Source organism: Thermobia domestica, chromosome 7 (genome assembly GCF_964235325.1).
Source record: "Thermobia domestica chromosome 7, izTheDome1.hap1.1, whole genome shotgun sequence".
Classification (NCBI taxonomy): domain Eukaryota; kingdom Metazoa; phylum Arthropoda; class Insecta; order Zygentoma; family Lepismatidae; genus Thermobia; species Thermobia domestica.
Window position 1 is genome coordinate 205,175,646 of NC_137460.1, and position 18,839 is coordinate 205,194,484.

At 36.7% G+C, this 18,839-nt stretch overlaps 1 protein-coding gene across 1 annotated transcript in view; it reads left to right on the plus strand.

The window, feature by feature from the left end:
- Positions 1–18,839, plus strand: part of LOC145690682 (ATP-dependent DNA helicase DDX11) — a 117,420-nt gene that overhangs the window by 51,010 nt on the left and 47,571 nt on the right. Inside the window, exons 8-10 of the mRNA XM_081765822.1 lie at positions 1,161–1,284; positions 2,078–2,232; positions 13,843–13,996. Coding sequence (XP_081621948.1) covers positions 1,161–1,284; positions 2,078–2,232; positions 13,843–13,996 — 433 coding nt within the window. The remainder of the gene's footprint in view (positions 1–1,160; positions 1,285–2,077; positions 2,233–13,842; positions 13,997–18,839) is intronic.

Genomic DNA, 18,839 nt, shown 5'->3' on the forward strand with positions numbered 1-18,839 from the left:
CATGTTTATATATTATTTATATATTATTATTATATATTATTGTTTATATATTATTATTTGTCCTGCCATTTTAAAAATGAGACGGACGAGGAAATGCACGTACAAAGTACCTTAATGTCGAATACTACGGTCATCATGTTACGTATTTGGAGCAATATAAACAAAGTTGCAAGAAATTGAAAATTTGACTTCCTGTAGATGACTTCATTTCGAAAAAGTGTTTAGATAAATATGACATCCAGTTATGTACATATGTACAATAGATATGAAGATCATAATTCTATTCACAGCAATTTGATATCTCGAACTATTCGGAAGATACGAAAAAATAATAAAATTTGATACATTGCTTAAAATGGGAAGCATCTCTAGAATGATTTGGGGTATCAAATTTCTGCAAACACCATTATGATCTTAACATCTGTTGGAAGCCATCTATGCAGTTGGGTAAAATACTTCAAATCAGCAGTTTTCGAGATAAAGGCGGTTGAAAAATCGAATTTTCCATCGCTTGTAACTTTGTCCGTATTCATTCGAAATCTGTTATATCGTGATCATAGTATTAAACACTGTAGTACTTCGGATGTACATTGTCTCATCTCACTTGCGTTATTATTCCTATAGAGGCCACCAATATTTGAATATTTGTGATATTGTAACACTGAATAATCTAACATTGTAAGTTTTCGTTTAGCTTGCAGATTTGAAATGTGTAATAGCGTGACGTAGTGCCATTTAAACAAAATATACAACTTCATATTGGGTTGACAACACTGTTATCGTTGTTGTGGAGTATACCAGACGATCTTCCTCTTTCGTCATTTGCATGGTACAGTTTCAGCGCTTTTTATCCATTATTTTAATATTTACAAAAGCGTGTGAAGATAAATGGTCCATCGTGTATATAAACAATGCAAATACCATACATTTTGTTATACTTCCGCTTATATAACAATTCGTGGACCTTGGTTTCTTGTTAGTGCAGTTCCGAAATAGTATACTTTTAAAATTTGTTTTTGAGGATGGAGTACATTGATTTCTTTCTCCCTCCTCCTCTTTCTCGATTTTTTATTTTAAACTAATTATGCATAAGTATTAGATATGTGTGTGTGTGTGTTCTCTTATAAATATGTTCTCTTTTCTTCCTTTCTTTGTTTCAGCTTACACATGCGTATTCCCAATTGTCACAGTACAAAGAGAGATTTCAAAAGAGACTGAATCCTCAGAATCTCCTGCGGGTCAACCAATTGCTCCATATTATTGGAAGGTTCATTCAAGTTCTTGGTATGTATCTTGATTCTTACGTAATTTTAGTCGGAGTAGGATAAAATGATTGATTAATTTGTAGTCAAGAGCGAGACTGTACACGATAAGACATACAGTTTAAAGGGAATCTGAACCACACTAGTTCGTTCAATACTCTCCCACAGGCAATCGAAACCGGCATCTCTTGCACCAGAAGCATATACACTAGACACTAGATCAGCGAGGAAATCTTCGGTTCACTTCATGACATTTTCTCCTTAAAATTCTATTGACACAATCTTCGACATGTTGCTTCGTACAAATAAAGTTATTGATCACTTTTGTTTCTTTCTTCAGATTTATAGTTGAAGAACTAAAGGTTGTAGGACTTCAGCATGTAAGGTTGATTTATCATAATAATTATCTGAGTGATCTGTCGATTTCCTGTAAATTTTGGAAACAAACTTTATTGCCTTTCCTAACCACTGAAGTCAGTGAAATAAATTTTCGATAGTTATTTTGCTTTCCAATTGTAAATGTTATATTTTAACATACGTTAGTGTGTGAAGAAGTTTCTGGCAAATATTTCCTTTCCCGATAGGTGTGCGATACCGACAGACAAGTACCTCTATTTGAAAACATATTCAGTTTTGAATACATCAGGTGTTATTGAGTTGTAATTATACTGGAAGGTAAAACTGCTTAAGTGAAAACAAAAAAATCACTGAGTACCCTTGTAAGCTAATCGGTAAAGTAACGTTTAGTGTAATTGTACAAGAGAGCTGTGTTATATTGTTTTATGAAAAGTTGTTGATACGTAGTATTGTTGCAGGTGGGAGACCTGGCTGTAGTCCTGCAGAAGTCTGTCAGAAAACCTCTCACGTGAAGCTTTACCCAGTGCCAGAGTTCGTAACAATGTCCGAAATCGACAATTTGAATCTCTTCAGGATTTTGGAATTCTGTGATGGCAGTAAACTAGCTCAGAAGGTACGAAATCATTTCAAATTCATTTACTGTCAGAGTTCCGAAAGTGCATAAGAAAATTAAATTAAATTTTTCTATGGAAGGATCAAAATAGCAATTTTTGGATCAAAAGATCCAATATATTTCAGGCAAAAATTTTCTTGTAATCCTTATACCTGGAGAACTACATATAGCGTAGCCAAGGGGAAGGGGCAAGGTAGGGCGTTCGTCCTCCTCTAGAGGAAATTGTACTTCGGAAGATCGAAAACCCAATAATTTTTTTTAGAATAGTTACCGCAAAATTTGAGACTACATTTGAAATATCGTTTATACTTGCCCCTCCCCCCCTCCCTAGGGATGGCCACAAAGTTTCGGTTCTGGTGGAACCGGTTCTTGGAGATCCGATTTTCAGAACCGGTTCCAGACCTGGATCTGAAAACTCGGTTCCAGAACCGGATCTTAGTAACCTGTTCCAGACCTGGATCTGAAAACTCGGTTCCAGAACCGGATCTTAGTAACTTGTTCCAGACCTGGATCTGAAAACTCGGTTCCAGAACCGGATCTTAGGGACCGGTTCCACACCTGGATCCGAAAACCCGGTTACAGAACCGGATCTTAGGAACCGGTTCCAGACCTGGATCCGAAAGCCCCCAAAGAACCGTAAAGGAGGCACAAAGTTCACCTTTAAAACACTGCAAAGGGGACCACGCGCTTGTTCCTTTCCCAGCCAGAGCCGTTTGTGCCCCCCAGAAATACAGTTTGGTCCACCATGGGTGTTTAGCCAAATGAGTTTGCCTGTTTAGCCAATGAGTTTGCCAGTTACACAGTTTGTTTAGGCAAATGAGACAAGCGGCCGCCGCCTGGGCGCCTGCCTGTCGCTTCCACCATTTCATCTAGCACACTGTTCACAGCCTGCCAGCAGCTCGGGTTTAGTGTAGGGATGACCTCCGGAACCGGTTCCAGACCTGGATCCGAAAAACCGGATCTTCTAGAACCGGATCTGTTCAGAGCCGCCAGGAATCGGTTCTGGCCATCCCTACTAGAAACCACAACATGGGCACCCTTGAGCGTAGCCAAACCCAAACTATCACTTAACTCAGAATGATGTGCTTATTCCGTAAAAAATACGAAAACTCGATTTAGAGTCCGTTCTAAAATTTTGTGACCCCTAATCCAGAAATATATTTAAAAAATCCAATACATTTCAATCAAAAATTTCCTTGTACGCCTTATATCTGGAGAACTACATACAGTGTAGCCAAACCCAAACTATCACTTAACTCAGTATGCTGTGCTTATTCCATATATATAATATAAAACGAAAACTGGATTTAGGGGTCGTTCAAAAATTTTCTGGTCCCTAATCCAAAAACTAATTATTGGCTAAGATCGCAATCTTTTGACCCATTTTTTTGATCATTCCTAAAATTCTTGTTCACGTCTTTTCTTAATAATTAACAAATAAGCAATTATTTTATTTAGAGAATAGCTTTTGTGAAAGCTTTGTAGCAAATGCAACATAAAATATTAATCTCATCTCTGTTCAATACTCCGTCAGAAACTTGTGAGAGCAGAAGATAAACTTATTCTAGCTACTCTGAGGAAGCAGGAAGGGGTTGGTTGTTGCATGATTTCCCATGGGCAATATTTGTTCAAGGTCAGCATACATGTAGGTGAGGGGTGGGTTACCCTCTTCTACATCTTCAACCAAGAATACATTTAATGCAGAACTTACCAAAGCCATATAGTTGCTGCGAACGTCCCATGGAATGTCCTTCAAAATAATGTGTTTCAACAATTTCTAGAAGTGGTGCAAGCAGCCGATTCCGTCTGAAGCAACGCTCAGAAAGACATATTTAGTGGCCGAATACATCAGTGCACTCGCTAAGATTAGGGAGGACATTGGCCTTTCCTGCATTTGGGTAGGCGTCGACGAAACAACAGATGCATGCAACAGGTACATATCAAATGTCATTGTAGGGAAACTCAATGAAGATGAACCTTCACTTACCCACTTGATCAGTAGTAAGGAAATTCAGAAAGTAAATGTCCAGTTAATTGCTTACGTTGTAAACAAAAGTTTGCAACTCCTATATCTCGGTAGTGTAGATGATTCCAAAGTTCTCATTCTCTGTACCGACTCTGACTCCTACATGATTGCTGCCTCTAAACATCTGAAAACCTTCTACCTCAACTTAATTCATGTTACGTGTATGGCACATGCTTTTCACAGATTTCTGAAACCATCAGAAGTGAATTCTCTGAATTAAATAACTTCATTTCAAACATGAAGAAAACCTTCTGTAAAGCTCCATCCAGAATTGCCTTTCTCAGGGAAAAACTTCCCCACATCTCTCTTCCTCCACAAAATGTTTTAACACGCTGAGGAACATGGATTGAGGCAGCTCTGTACTACCCTGAAAACTTGGATGCTATTGGGCCTGTTGTTGAACAACTTCCTGGTAAGGGTATTAGGGCGTGTCTCATAGCTTTGAAGCAGCTTGTGAAGGACACGGTAGTAAAGAGAGATCTTGTGTCCATAAAGGCAAATTTTTCATTTTTGCCTTAACAATTGCCAAATTGTAAGTTAAGAAAAGAACTCTTGTTAGCAGGTGACAGAGTCGGTACAGAAATAAAACTTCAAAGTGCTACGGGAAAAGTTGGGGAAAAAGTGAAGTGTGAATGGGAAATTACGATTGAGAAAAACCGATGATTTAATGTGTTGGATCGCACGGCAAGTCTTGACAGGGGAGAACGAGATGCTTCCGGAAGAGTACTTTTATCAAATGCAAGCAAATTCAAATATGCACCTGGGGCCGCGGTGGCTCAGTGGTAGAGCGTTCACCTCTGGTGCTTGGGGTCCCGGGTTCGGTCGCAGCCCCCGCCAAGTGAACTTTGTGGTGGACAAACACCGTGTGCGTGGGTTTTCTCGGGGTTCTCCCGTTTCCTCCCACTTTCTTCATTCCACCATTTCATTCATTACTGATAATCACCGTCTCCTTTAGCCTAACCGGCATAACCGTGGGACGTAAAACTCAAAGATTTCATTTCATTTTCAAATATGCACCTATAACATCGGTTCCAGATAAGAGATCATTCTCTGCAGCGAAAGGGGGGCGCGGTGGCTCAGTGGTAGAGCGTTCACCTCTGGTGCTTGGGGTCCCGGGTTCGATCCCAGCCCCGCCATGTGAACTTTGTGGTGGAAAAACACCGTGCTCGTGGGTTTTCTCGGGGTTCTCCCGTTTCCTCCCACTTTCTTCATTCCACCATTTCACTCATCTCATCATCACCGTCTCCTTTAGCCTAACCGGCATAACCGTGGGACGTAAAACTCAAAGATTTCATTTCATTTCTCTGCAGCGAAAATGGTTTTAGCAGACAAAAAACAGTGACTGTAGAAAACTCGGAAAGACTTTTGGTCATTTATTGTTTCGGGAACTTTAAATAAAATCGTACTATTGTGATATGTATATATATTGTGGGAAGATACAAGTAAAGATGTTTGGAAAATTTACAGTTAAATTTTAGAGCCAATTTTTTTTAAATTTTTAGCACCTATTTTCGTACTTTGAGGGCCTATTTTAGGCACCTAAAATGTAGTTTTTCGTGCCTAAAATTCCGAAGTCTAGTCATGATATTTGTAGTTCAGAAATAGTCCTCGTAGGTGTTCAAGCGCTTGTCCCACTGTACCACTAGCTGACGAATGCCGTCCAAGTCGAAATTATTCGGTTGTTGAGCGAACTAGTCGTTGACTGCATCCTGTACTACAGCATCACTATGGAACCGTCAACCCTTTATTGTCTTCTTTAGTGGACCGACGGAACACACTCATCCATCGTAGGACGGTTGTGATCTGTGCTAACATCATACACATAGCTGGGACGGGGAAGATTTCTTGCTGTTATTGGTCATGTGCGAAACATTCGTACCGAATGCACTATAGCCGTCTTCGATATACGTGGATCTCCATAGACGGAATACCTCAAGCGGTTGACATCCCTCTGCACTCAAAAACTGGATAACTGCTGGCTGATCCGACTTGGACGGGTTTGGAATCGTGAATGGAATGGTTCAAACCTTATTCCTGCAAAGGCAGGAAATGTTTCACATTGATTATTACGTGTATGCCGCTACCACAGTACAGTCCATATCATCAACTATACCCACCGGGAATGTTGAACTCGTTTCATTTGATCACTCTTAGTAGTTTAAAAATGTCCCGTGGTTAAACCCTATAGGCTGCAACTGAATCAAGAAAAATTTGTGAAATGAGAAAGTTCTAGGAAACGGGAGAATCACGGAAGCACCCTGAGACGCGATGGTGTTTAGCACATACTGCACGGTTTGAGATTTAATTAAGTTTGTGATTGATTGGTTGATTTGGAGTTTAGTGTCCCTTTCAGCACCGAGGCTATATGAGACGTTGACTTACAGCTTAATGTGGAATCCGATCCACGTGAGCTCCCACCAAGAATTGAATCCTGGTCTCCCGCACCGAAAGCATACGCTAAGCATATAGCCACGTGGGAGTTTTGTAATCAAATGACGGAGTCTTTGTGCTAAAAGTGAAGATTGTACAGGAAAGTTACTATCTCCTACTGAAACCGGTACAATAGTTGTTCGTTAAATGGTGCTATGACTATTTTAAATTTAGTTTTTCACGTTAAAACAAAAACAAAACAAGCGTTATTTCATGTTATCAAAAATTGTATATTGGTGGAAACATAAAACTGCATATGCAGCGTCTGATTCCAACAAAATCCGCACCTCAGAATGTGTATGTAGAGGTACTGTATTTTACGAAATATAAGTCGCACTTTTTTCTTTGAAAAATTGTCTCAAAAATTCATGTGCATCTTATACTCAAAATTAATATAAAAATGTCCTGTATTTGATTTGAAATTCCCGCTAGTCTTAAAAATGGCCATATAGTCGATGCCACGGGAAACCTATCTCTATCTGCCAACATTGGATTCAACTGGCAGCAGCAGTGCGCCGAAGTTCAGATGATAATTTTCAGGGATTTTAAAGGTCAGTTCGGTTTTATAAACTAAGATTTTTTTTTTTAAGTCTGAATTTGCAATCTAATAATAAAAATGTTAAAAATGTTACGGTATTTTTTCAAAAAATTGCGTAAAGATTAAGGTGCGTCTTATAGTCCGTAAAATACGGTAATGCTGATCTGAATTTGGAAATCCCGATACATTGGCCGTTGTAGACATCAGGCTGATGTGTCCGTGAAGTGCATGTAATTAATGGCTTTGAAGGTCATTGGATAACAATGAATGTAGTTGTCTAAATATCCGGGTGTGAATCACAGTCAATATGTGCAGTGCCGGAATGATGCCACTTCTATTCTGTAATTGATTTCGAGAGTGGTCTTAACGATGGGCCTACGAGAGGCCAGGTGATTTTTCCACAGAGTTGCCGCGTTCGGAGGTCGTAATGTGTGATTGGTATACCGGTAGTGTGTTACGATGAGGAACAGAGGGTTCTCACAGCAGACGTGCTGCCGCAATGCATTGAGTAGCATGTGTGAGCACACGAACACAAGATTATTGACTTTTGAAAACAGATCTACGATCCTGCGTTTCTGTTGCATGATTACCCTTAACATTTATTCATCTCCAGGAGCGCCTTTGATGATGTCAGGAGGTAGTGGTGTGATGAGACAGTGATATTCCTCGATGAAAGTAGTTTCAGTTACAGTAAGGCTGCGAACTTTTCCGTATGCGTGCAGTAAGCAGGGAAACCCAGCGTAAAGGATCTGCAAATAACATTTTTGTTTGGGGTACGGAGCAATAGGCTACACACATGGTTTGCTTCTAATTTGTATTTTGAGAGTATGCTTATAGTGTGTAGTATACACAGGACAACTTAACGTTCTGTAACTGTTACTTCTAGATGCCGACGACGTGGGAAATACAGGCAGCAGTGCAACTTGTACACCACGTGAAAGTGTTCGGTTTATATTGAGCGATATTTTGCCAGTATTGAAACCGGAAGGGATAGTAGATTTCTACCACTTCCGGTTTTAGTACAGAGAATAGAATGGAGATGAAATATATGCGTGGGACGATTAATTGATTGTGAAAACAACTTCTCGCATTCTATTACCGATTTCACTCTATAGTGATCAACCTGAAAACCGGAAGTGTTGTTTTCTTCCACTTCCGGTTTGAATCGAAGAGGTTAAGAGAGAAGATCGCACCTATTCGTAGAACGGTAAATCGGTTTAAAAGAATATTTCTCGCTATCTCTTAGCGTCTTTGCTTTACATAAATCAGTATTGAAACCGGAAGTGAATTTCTATTACTTCCAGATTTAGTAGAGAGTTAAAGATGGAGTGGAGTTCGGGATGCTTAATCGATTGCAGAGAACCACTTCTCACTATCTATTACCGTTATTGCTTCTACTGATAAACGTTAAAACCGAAAATGGTTGATTTCTGCATTTCCAGTGGATGGATGAACTCAATTCTTAACTTTTGACCCCTGACATTTTATCCAAAATTGATGGTGATCCATCAAATAGTTCTCGATATTTTGTGTCTTCCGGACGGACGAACACAGACAGGCAGTGTAAACATATAAGGGAGTTCTAGTAAACCAAACTTCTTAGTTGTGGAACAGCCTCTGACCATTTGCTGGGCTCCGACAACGACCATCGTGTACCTATTCCAGATCTACAGCGAGCGTAAGATACCCAGAGAGACATCCATCATTTTTTTTTTTTTTTTTTTTCAACCGATTACCTGCTTATGTTGCTACTCGAGATCGTTATATATCATTAAGTGTTTTGAACACCTTGTAGAAGATGTATAAGATGTGCGACGGCCACTATATTGTGTTAACTATCACTTCATTGTGTACCAACGTAGTGCTACATCCGTGAATTCTTACGAATGTTAAATGCGTTTCTACTGTTGCATTTTCTGTAAGTGATGGGTTCTGGACCAACTGCATTAAAGCTATGTATCTTCCATTCCCTATCGCGGTTGATAAAAACTGCAGATAGAAGCGAAAACCTGCTGACCTCATATATGAGTTACGTCATTCTACTTAGGTACATGATGGGAAAGATAAAAGTCATTATAACAATTCAGCACACAACAATAAGACGTTGGACCTACTTCAGTAACGTTATTTCTATATAACTTTGCACATTCCCTTCTACTGAAGCACTGAATTTTCGAACTCCGACTGTATCCTACTAAGTTGTTGTGGCTTAACCTATACTATTTCAGAATTTTACAACGTAATAGGTTGGCAAGGAACATTTTCTCGTCTCTTTCAGTCAACAGTGAGATTAATACTTTCCAAAACCCAAAATTAGGTAAAATATACCAGATATTTGGTATAGGAATGTATCAAACTTTCCCTTTCAAACATTATTGTTAACCTTCGGTGGCTAGGAAGGGTAATACACTCATTACGAAAATTGACAAGAAATTCACAGTCACTCAGAAACCTAATATTAAACATGTAGCTAAAAGAATCATAAAAATTGTTAAAATCAGTTTTATTACTCAAAATCTGAAACTTCAGTAAATTAGCGCGGGGGGGGGGGACACCTCTCACTCGTTCCCAGCCGTTTTTGATCTCAAAAACCCGATCTTAAATATTTTTTAAGCTTTAAAATCTTCTTTAAGTTTACAATACCATTTTACGAACTGTGAAATGTTAACAAGCGTATCTATGAATACGAAGAAAACTATATAGATACGACAAAACGTAATATTAAAGTGATCAGGGTCCAAAAAGAAATGATACAGCAATTTCAGTTGTATTAAAAATTTACTTGAATATAAGCAGAATGAATATTTGTTAATTGTTCAACAAAATTAACTAGGTCAGTGTTTTATATAAGTCAAAATCACGAATAAAAAGAAACTAATTACTTTTATTTCCGATCCCAGAGATTAAATGCTGCGTTCACAAAAGCTCTTCATTGTCCTCTGTCCTTAGTTAACCGGATCAAGATTCTACTTTGTATCCTTATTTCTGCGAAATCCATCTTCATATTGTCTTCCCATCTGCGCCTAGATCTTAGTGATGATCATTTTCGTAATGTATTTCCAGTTAAAATTTTGAAAGCGTTCGTAGTTTCTTACATTTCTGGTTACGTGACCTACCTACTGAGCCTCCTAGACTTGATGACCGTAACAGTGTTTGGTAAACGGTATAAATTATGCAGTTCCTCGTTACGAATTTTCCGCGTTTCCAATTCCCGTCCCTCTTGGGTCCGAATATTCACCTCGTGATTTTATTCTCAAGTACTTTCAGTCTGCGTTCTTCCCTCAGAGTAAGCGATCATGTTTCTCACTTTACAATACATCATAAAAAGAAAAACATCTTTATAATCATTATCATAAGGACCCAAAATCCATCTCTGAATACAGATCACTGTAACGTAAACAATTTCAGGACAATACAGTGGATAATTTCCAACAGAGATAAAATAATTCTCCCATAATATTTCGTGCTATTAATAAATATCCTTATATAAGATGTAGCGAATGTGTCGTAAAAACTCTTCATCCACATTTTCATTTGCAACGTGAATATTTATCCAAATATTTTTTACTGTTATTTTGGCTTTTGGGTTAATCCTATTTTCGTATGAAGTTTACGTGGAAGACGCTTCCGTTCTAAGCTAATATTAAAAACACAACAAAGATTAACTTAACCGAGGTCCGAAAAGTTCAGTATTACACAAAATGAATGGAATTTGCAAGAGGTTCAAAAATAATGTTATTCATTATCCTGAACGTGTTTAACTTGTTTATAATATCTTTACGTTCCTTTTCTGTATCAGGGCTATATAAAGGCATACGTTTACAGCTTAACGAAATTCCTAACCACATGACCTGTCAATTGGAATCAATCCTGGGTATCTCGCACTGTGGTAAGAACGCTAACATTTGGCGACAGGGGAGTCTATGACATAAATAAGCAATAATAAATGAATAATAAATTGCGAGCAGGGTTGTTCAATGATAGAACAGTCGTACTCACCAAGAAGGCTTGTGTTTCGATTCCAGATCGTATAAGTTTGCAGTAGACAAACAAACTGATCATAGATCTCTTGTGGTTCTCCCACTTCAATTATCTATCTCTATTCCACCTTTCCTTTCACCATTCATTTGCAGTTACCATCTGCAATAGCCAAAGCACGGGACGTTCAACTCAGTGTTTCATTTCAATAAAGTATAATTACATTGTGTGTTACTATAAAGCATTGCACAGTAAAAGCTAGCGAATTATTTTTTTCTTCTTTATGTTCATATATCAGGTACAATAAATCAGTTCGTTTAGTATCTCGTTATGCTCAAACTTCTGAGTTGAACTTATATCCGGTTTGCCCCTGGCCAATTCAAGCGATAAGAATGATATACAGCCAGAGAGAAAATAAATTAGATCTTTTTTTAAAAAAAAAGTTTTACAAATTATGGAACAGACATGAATTCGTACATTTCTAATGGTAAAAGTTTCCAGAAGAAGAAAATAAATTTCGTTGTTTCAGTCTAAACTCAACAGACGATAGAGTAATATGAAAAATAAGTTTTAAAATATGATTAAGGAATGAAAGTTACACTTCTTACGTCTCAAAAAGTAAATAAATAAAATTTAAAAAATTAAAAATAGAAAAAAATCATGGTTCGCAGTTACCCCAGCTTGTTGAGTCAGTTGAAGAGAGAGGGCTAAATTTGCCGAAAACAACTGGAAACAGTTAACGTACCTGTTAGATTAGTGGTCAGTTGCTGCAAATATCAGTAATTACTACGTGTGTTTTTGTATTTGCATTGTTGTCACATATTTAGAGTGTTTACAAAATAGCAGAAATAACTAGTTAGCACTGACTAGAAGTTGGAGAAAAATCTTTATTTATATAAACTTGGGAAAAATTCACAAATGATTATTGTATCATCTGACAGACCTTGTTGAGGAAAGAAGTGGTGCTTAATTAAAAATTATACTCCCTCCACCCAAAAAAAAAAAAAGATTAAGTTAGGTTAGTTGATTAAATTTCGAGAACAAATTATGAAAACTATCAATTCTAAATAATATTATTGACTTACCTTCCGAATTCATTACATGATTGCTTTTGTAAACGAAAATATTTCGAAAGCTCATTCAAATAACTTTTATTTTTACATCTACTTTAGCATGAGTATTTACATGTATTTTCCATTTTTTGAAAATTAACGCCAAAGAAGTGAACATACACTTGATAAAGTTATATAATGTTCATAAACCTAAACATTTGCATTTTGTTTTAAGGTTCTATTAACTGTCAACTTTAGCCATGATATTTTGTTAAAATTCTATAAAAACTCCAAAAGCATTAAAAAATAAAAATGACCAAAGAACTACATACATATTAATAACACTTGTGTAACAGTTTCGCAAGGTAACATGGGCTTCATCAGACACATTTTGAAACATCAATCCAAGAATGATAAATATAAACGGAAAGTACGCCGTTTATACAACGCCTACTCTTTTCAGATGCAATCAACATCCATCAGTACAAAATGTAAATTTTTATTTAGGTACTTGTCACATACTTCCCTTAATTTGCACACCTGAATTTGAACATCTACCCATGTGACTGTTGTTCTCATACTCGTTTAGTTCTTTCCTTTTAATTTTTTCCTTTCTGTTTTGTCTAGCGCAACATTCCGTAACTCATGAATCATAAGCCCGCTCCAATTCATTAATACTTCCTTTTCTTGTTTTCAATCCATTGAGTTTTTCACGTCTGTATTACACTTCTGTTTCTCCTTTCCAATCATTCTATTCTTTTCCAATCTATTTCGAGGAGAATTTCGTAGGTTATTAAAGTTGATTTTTGTTGCGTTCTCATAGCTGACAGTTTCTAACACAATCTGTATATGCAGATTGATCAAACCACAAATAAAACTCACTGTGCACTACAGAGAATATTGCATCTTGTGGACTAAACAGTATTTCGGAAATGCTTCACTATAATCCACTTTACTCTTCTTTGTGCTCATAGGCCTAATGGCCAGTCATATACCTGTCTAGAGCCAATAGGATTGAAAAAAAAAAAGTCTACTACTGTCTCTAGAACGAGGTGCGCTGATAGTCTCCTCAAGCATTTTGAGAGCTAACGGTGTATCACATTTTAACATCAGCCCAGTTTAGTATCAGACAAAATGGGTGGTCTTCCGGTTCTCTTCTTGTCTGCAACAGATTCGCATTCTCTACAACGGGAGTTTAATCTTGTAATGGTTGAATTGTCAGGCACTGCCACATCAGGATATTTCCTACGAAATCCGTCTGCAACACGTGCATAAGAATATCCACTGGCAAAATAATGTTTAATAACGTGAACTCTTTGCTCTTGGGAAAACATATTCACATACACACACATTATATGTATTTATATATATTTAATCTAAACTGAAAAAACATTTTCCTTTGTAATAAAAGTGCACATAAATTTGCGGAACGTATAAGTTTAACAAGTTCTCACGAAAGGATCACAGTAATCGACTTAGTTGCCAGATAATTGATAACGAGTCAAATAAGTTAAAAGTAATTTTGTACTAATGCAAATGCAATGTAGTTTGCACAATAATACATCTGTTTTGTTCCGTTGTTATAGCTGCATGGTTTTGCGGAGAGGTACCAGCCACACGTTAGCTTGAGCCGAAGTATGGAAGTGGCGGAGAAAGGTATTAAGGCTTTTCTTCGTGAACTCGCTGCCAACACTGGCAAAAAAGGTCAAAATAATAACAACAACAATAACGTAATCAAAGGTAAGAGTTCATTGTTTCCTTTTTCAAACTGAATGAAGTGTATGTTATATCATTCGTTTCACGGAGATATCGTTAATTACTTCCCTATATATATATTTTTTTTAAAAAAAGATGTAATTGGTTTGTTGATTAAAGTTTTTCCTCCTTTTTATAGCAGCGAGGTTATATAAGACTGGGCCACTGTTTAAAGTACTTGGGCTTGCATTCGAGTCATACACTCCCCATTGGAAATCGAACTCGAAACCACGATATATCTATTCCATTAAACCACATCTGCCCAACGCGGTTCTGAAACTTTTAAAGTACACATTTTAAATGACTTTCCTTTTCGCACAACATTTATTTACATGGAATAATTTTTAAAAAATCAGAGTTAGTATTATACTGAAACCAATGAAGCAATTTCTTCTTCACATCATTGCCTTTGAATCATTTCTTAGTCGTGACAATATTAATTTAGTGTTGTTTTCAGTCTGATCCGTTAGCCTTTCTGCTATCCTAGAGGCAGGGCCGGCCTTAAGTCGATTTGACCGATTGGTCCAAATCGGGCCCCGCGCTAGTGCCGTCTACTCTACTCTCTAGTGCCGTTTTAACAGAATATTAGGCCCTAGAGGGAACAAGTATGTAGTGATTCCTCTAACTAAATTTTGCTCCTATTACATGTCGTTCTGATCGCAGGGCTCCCAATGCTTGCGGGGCTCCGGCCAAGTGCTATGGTACCATTAAGATGCCTCTGCTACTTTAGGTTATCAAATACACACAACAACATATTGCAATACAGGTACATCCATGGTCTCCACAAGGGAGAGTATGGCCTCTCCCTAACAAGTAAATAAATAGTTTATATTAAGTTTTCGAGCATATGCAAATATTTTCTGAATTTAATTCTGCAGTAGTTTATTTTATTTTATTTTTATACGCTTACAACTTCTGTTGTAAAAATAGATATTATGTCTAGGGAGTATTCTGCACAGCCCCAACACATCTAACACTCCCCTAAATTTCTTTACATACACCCCTGGGCGTAAAAATATTGTTTTCGTTGAGTTTGTATAAAAATGTATATCATTATTCTGGGTGCACATCTTTTATTTTGAACAGCCTTCTAAGTAAAAGTTCCTGGCGTTCTTGCTGATGTCATGGGATACTACCATGAATACAGAGATGGTATAAAAAAATCAACTCAGTGCGACTTCTTTGCATGTCTTTTCTCTTACTATAGCTATGTTAAAAATTCAGAATCAGAGAACAAACTATGCCCTCTCCTGTGAAAAATCCTGTGGATGTATTTTTTAAAATCAAGTCAGAAACACCAAATGTACACTACTGCGTATAAAATAGTGCTGCTTATGAAGATTTGCCTTCTAACTCGAATAATCCAATGGAAAATATAGATCAATCTTCCATCAGTTCCTTAAGGTTTGTGATCGTCTCTTCACCATTTCATTTTGTCTGCAGTCGATAACGACTTCAAGCTGATTATACCTTTTATAAGTAGATACCTACGATGTTCTCACTAGCGTACATTTGGTTTTCCTGACTAATTCTTTTCAAAAATATACAGCTGTTAAGAAACCTTTGAACCAACGAATTCATATCAATGTGCATTTCATTTTGTCTTACAAATATAAACTTATCGAAACATAGACTTCACCACTGCATTTCTCGTAAAGTTCTAACCCAATTTAATATATTACATGACCCCCTTCCTATTTAAAAAAGTCGAGCGAGATACAAGATGGCCTATTTAAAGATGGCGGTCATGATAAGCATACCCTCAAATAGATGTCTACTTTCTCCCGGTGTCGGTTAATGTGTTTTTTAATCCCTTTACCTGTTTTACAAATAAAATTAAATTTTAAAAATTGACATACATTGTTATGGCTTATTCTGATCAATCATTTTTTGCCACTGCGGCCGTCTTTATGGGCTAAAACACTAAATTTTGCTTACGCTCGTTTCTTGATATTCCACTTCTCTGCCAAGTTTGGTCAAGAAACTAGATTTCGACATCGATAGGTTTACTTGTAAGAGAAAAAAACTATGAAATACAGGTACAGAGCCGCCTTGAAAAATTGTGAGGTACAAGAGTGAAATATATTTTAAAATTGCGTTTCCATTTGAGTTATTTCTCTGAAAAATTAGCTACTATGAACAATAAACAGGGTGAACGTTTTCCCCAGAACATTTTGCAAATGGAAAAACGTTATAAAGAGAAATGGGACTCGTCTATAATGAGAGATTACTGTTAATTCCTCCTGAAAGAGAACTCCTCAACATAGAAACGAGAAAATGTTTCGAAGCTGTCTGCTGTTAATCATTTTTCTTAATCAAGCTTATAAGTAAACATGCAGGGTAACATTGGCAGTGATCAGCCAATCAAATTGCATCAACAATAAATTTGTCAGTGATTAACCAATCAAATTGCATCAACAATAACTTTATCAGTGATTAACCAATGAGATTACATCAGGTTAGACAGTGAGTTGTGACTAAATTTCAAAGTGTTGTAGCATATCAGGTATCATGTGTTGAAATATTGACTTTAGACTATGAGTCATAACTACAACTCTGAAGATTCTATAAGGTTTCCTATCAAATTTTAAATTATAAAGCTCGAGGTAAAATCAACCAATCAAATTTCAGTAAAGATAACTTTCCACTAATGATCTAAGACTCTGAGTTGTGACTAAAGTTCAAAGTATTGTTTCATACCAATCGAGTATTAAACATTAAATACATCATTCAAACTTCGTGCCTAATACTAAAATTTTGTTGATCACAATTCCCAAATTTAAAGAATGGTCCTATGTACCTCTCCCAAAGTGTATCAATATACGTAAGTCTTAGAATAAACTATGTACTTAACCATATAATTATATGTTGTAGTTAGGTCTCAATTAGGTCAATAACCTCTGGCAATTCTTCACCTTAGAAAGAAATACACAGAACCAGCTGTGGTCTGAAAACGTGTTATTCCGTAACTCCCAAACTTGAGAAGTGGTCTTACGTACCGCAACAAATTTTGAAAAGGAGCATTAAAGGAAATAAATCTCTGTGTACTACCATATATTAATATTACGTGTTAAACCTCATCAAGGTCAATAACACCTTCCACATGGTACAACGTATTGCTTACGTTTATATTTTGGTATTTCTTTTACTCATAGGTGGTAATAATTAAGACCAATGGGATGTACAGAAATGTATATTACATAATTTCATCTTGACAATTCTCAAATTTAAGGAGAGTGATCCTACAAAGTTTAAGAGGTACGTATCAATGTACCAGAGCCATGGGCCCATAATCCCATCATACATCAATAACTGACCACGTGACCATACTAATATTTGACAATGATTTACCCAAAGAATGGGATAAGCCGAACCATCCAAGTTTCTACAATGATACATATCCATATTCTAAGAACAATTATCAATTATTGATTTGACAATTCCCAAAATTTAATGGTGGAGAAATGTACCCCTCCCAAAATTTAAGATTGGTGCCCAAATATATCTGTGTCTTACGAAAAGTAATAAACAATGTGCTCATTCATTTAATCATATAAGATAATAAAGCCGTATCAAAGAAGATAAAATAGATCAATAATCTTCGAAATTTGAATATTTGCCCATTTTTATACTATTAAGAGGGAACAAGATAGACACCAAAATTTACAATGGGTCCTAGAGAATGTTTACCGGATTTTGTTATTTAGTAATTTCCAAATTTAAGAAATGGTCCTATGTACCCCTACAAAATTTAAAAAGGGAGCATCAAAGTATACATGTATTATAAAGGCAATGAACCCCTGTATACACCTATATAATGTGTTAAATCCTTATCAAAGGAAATAAATTAGGTCAATCACTTCCAAAATTTACATTTTTGACAGTTTTGAGATAGGCCCCCAACACTTACAGAGGTACATACCCTAGTCCTAAGCTACCATACCAAATTTTTACATTTGGAAACTTCCAAAATTTGAGGGGGCTGTTTTATGTACCCCTGCCAAAAATTATGAGGTGGGCCAAGGTACCCCTGCCAAAATGTAAGGGGTGGTCCTAAGTCAATGACCTGGGCACGCCAAAAATTCGATCAGGTCTGGCCATTACTACTGTATTTATGGTTATTATGACGCGTTTAAGACGTCATTCTCTTGTGTTTTCCACAATATAAGGATTGTTGGTAGTTTTTCCCAAATCACAAGGGGTCAGTTACATTACCTATATTTTCGAAAAGTGTCGAAATTTGTTAGATTGGCATGCTGATACACTGGTGTATTTAAAAGATTAGTATGAAATTCTATAGTACTGTAGATATTTACTATATTTAATGTGTGCACAGTGGCGTAGCCAGGATTTCATTTCGAGGTGGGTCCAAAGGTCCTCACCTGGAAAGTTTTCGACAATGGGGAAACTAAAACGTAATTTTAGGGTTTCTTTTATAAACTTTAAAATTTCCAGGGGAGTCCGGGGGCCCTCAGTGTTTGGTAATGTAGGGACTGAAAACGTAATTTTAGGTTTTTATTTTAACAAATTTTCAAAATTTCAGAGGGGTGGGGGGGCACTAAAACAAGTAGTAAAATAACCATGCTCTTTTCAGATTCCTAGTTGTAGATTTACGTATATATAATTTTACATTGAAATACGCCTATGTTTAGTCTATTCTTCCACTCACTAAACTCACATTTTGATTGCCATCCATTCTGACTGCAAAATCTATTAAACTTTTAAAATAAAATTATATATATATATTATTTTAGGTCCCAGGATTTGTTCTTTAGGAGATGGATGATTAAGGAAAGGGAGTGATTATGAAATTAAATTTTGTATGCTG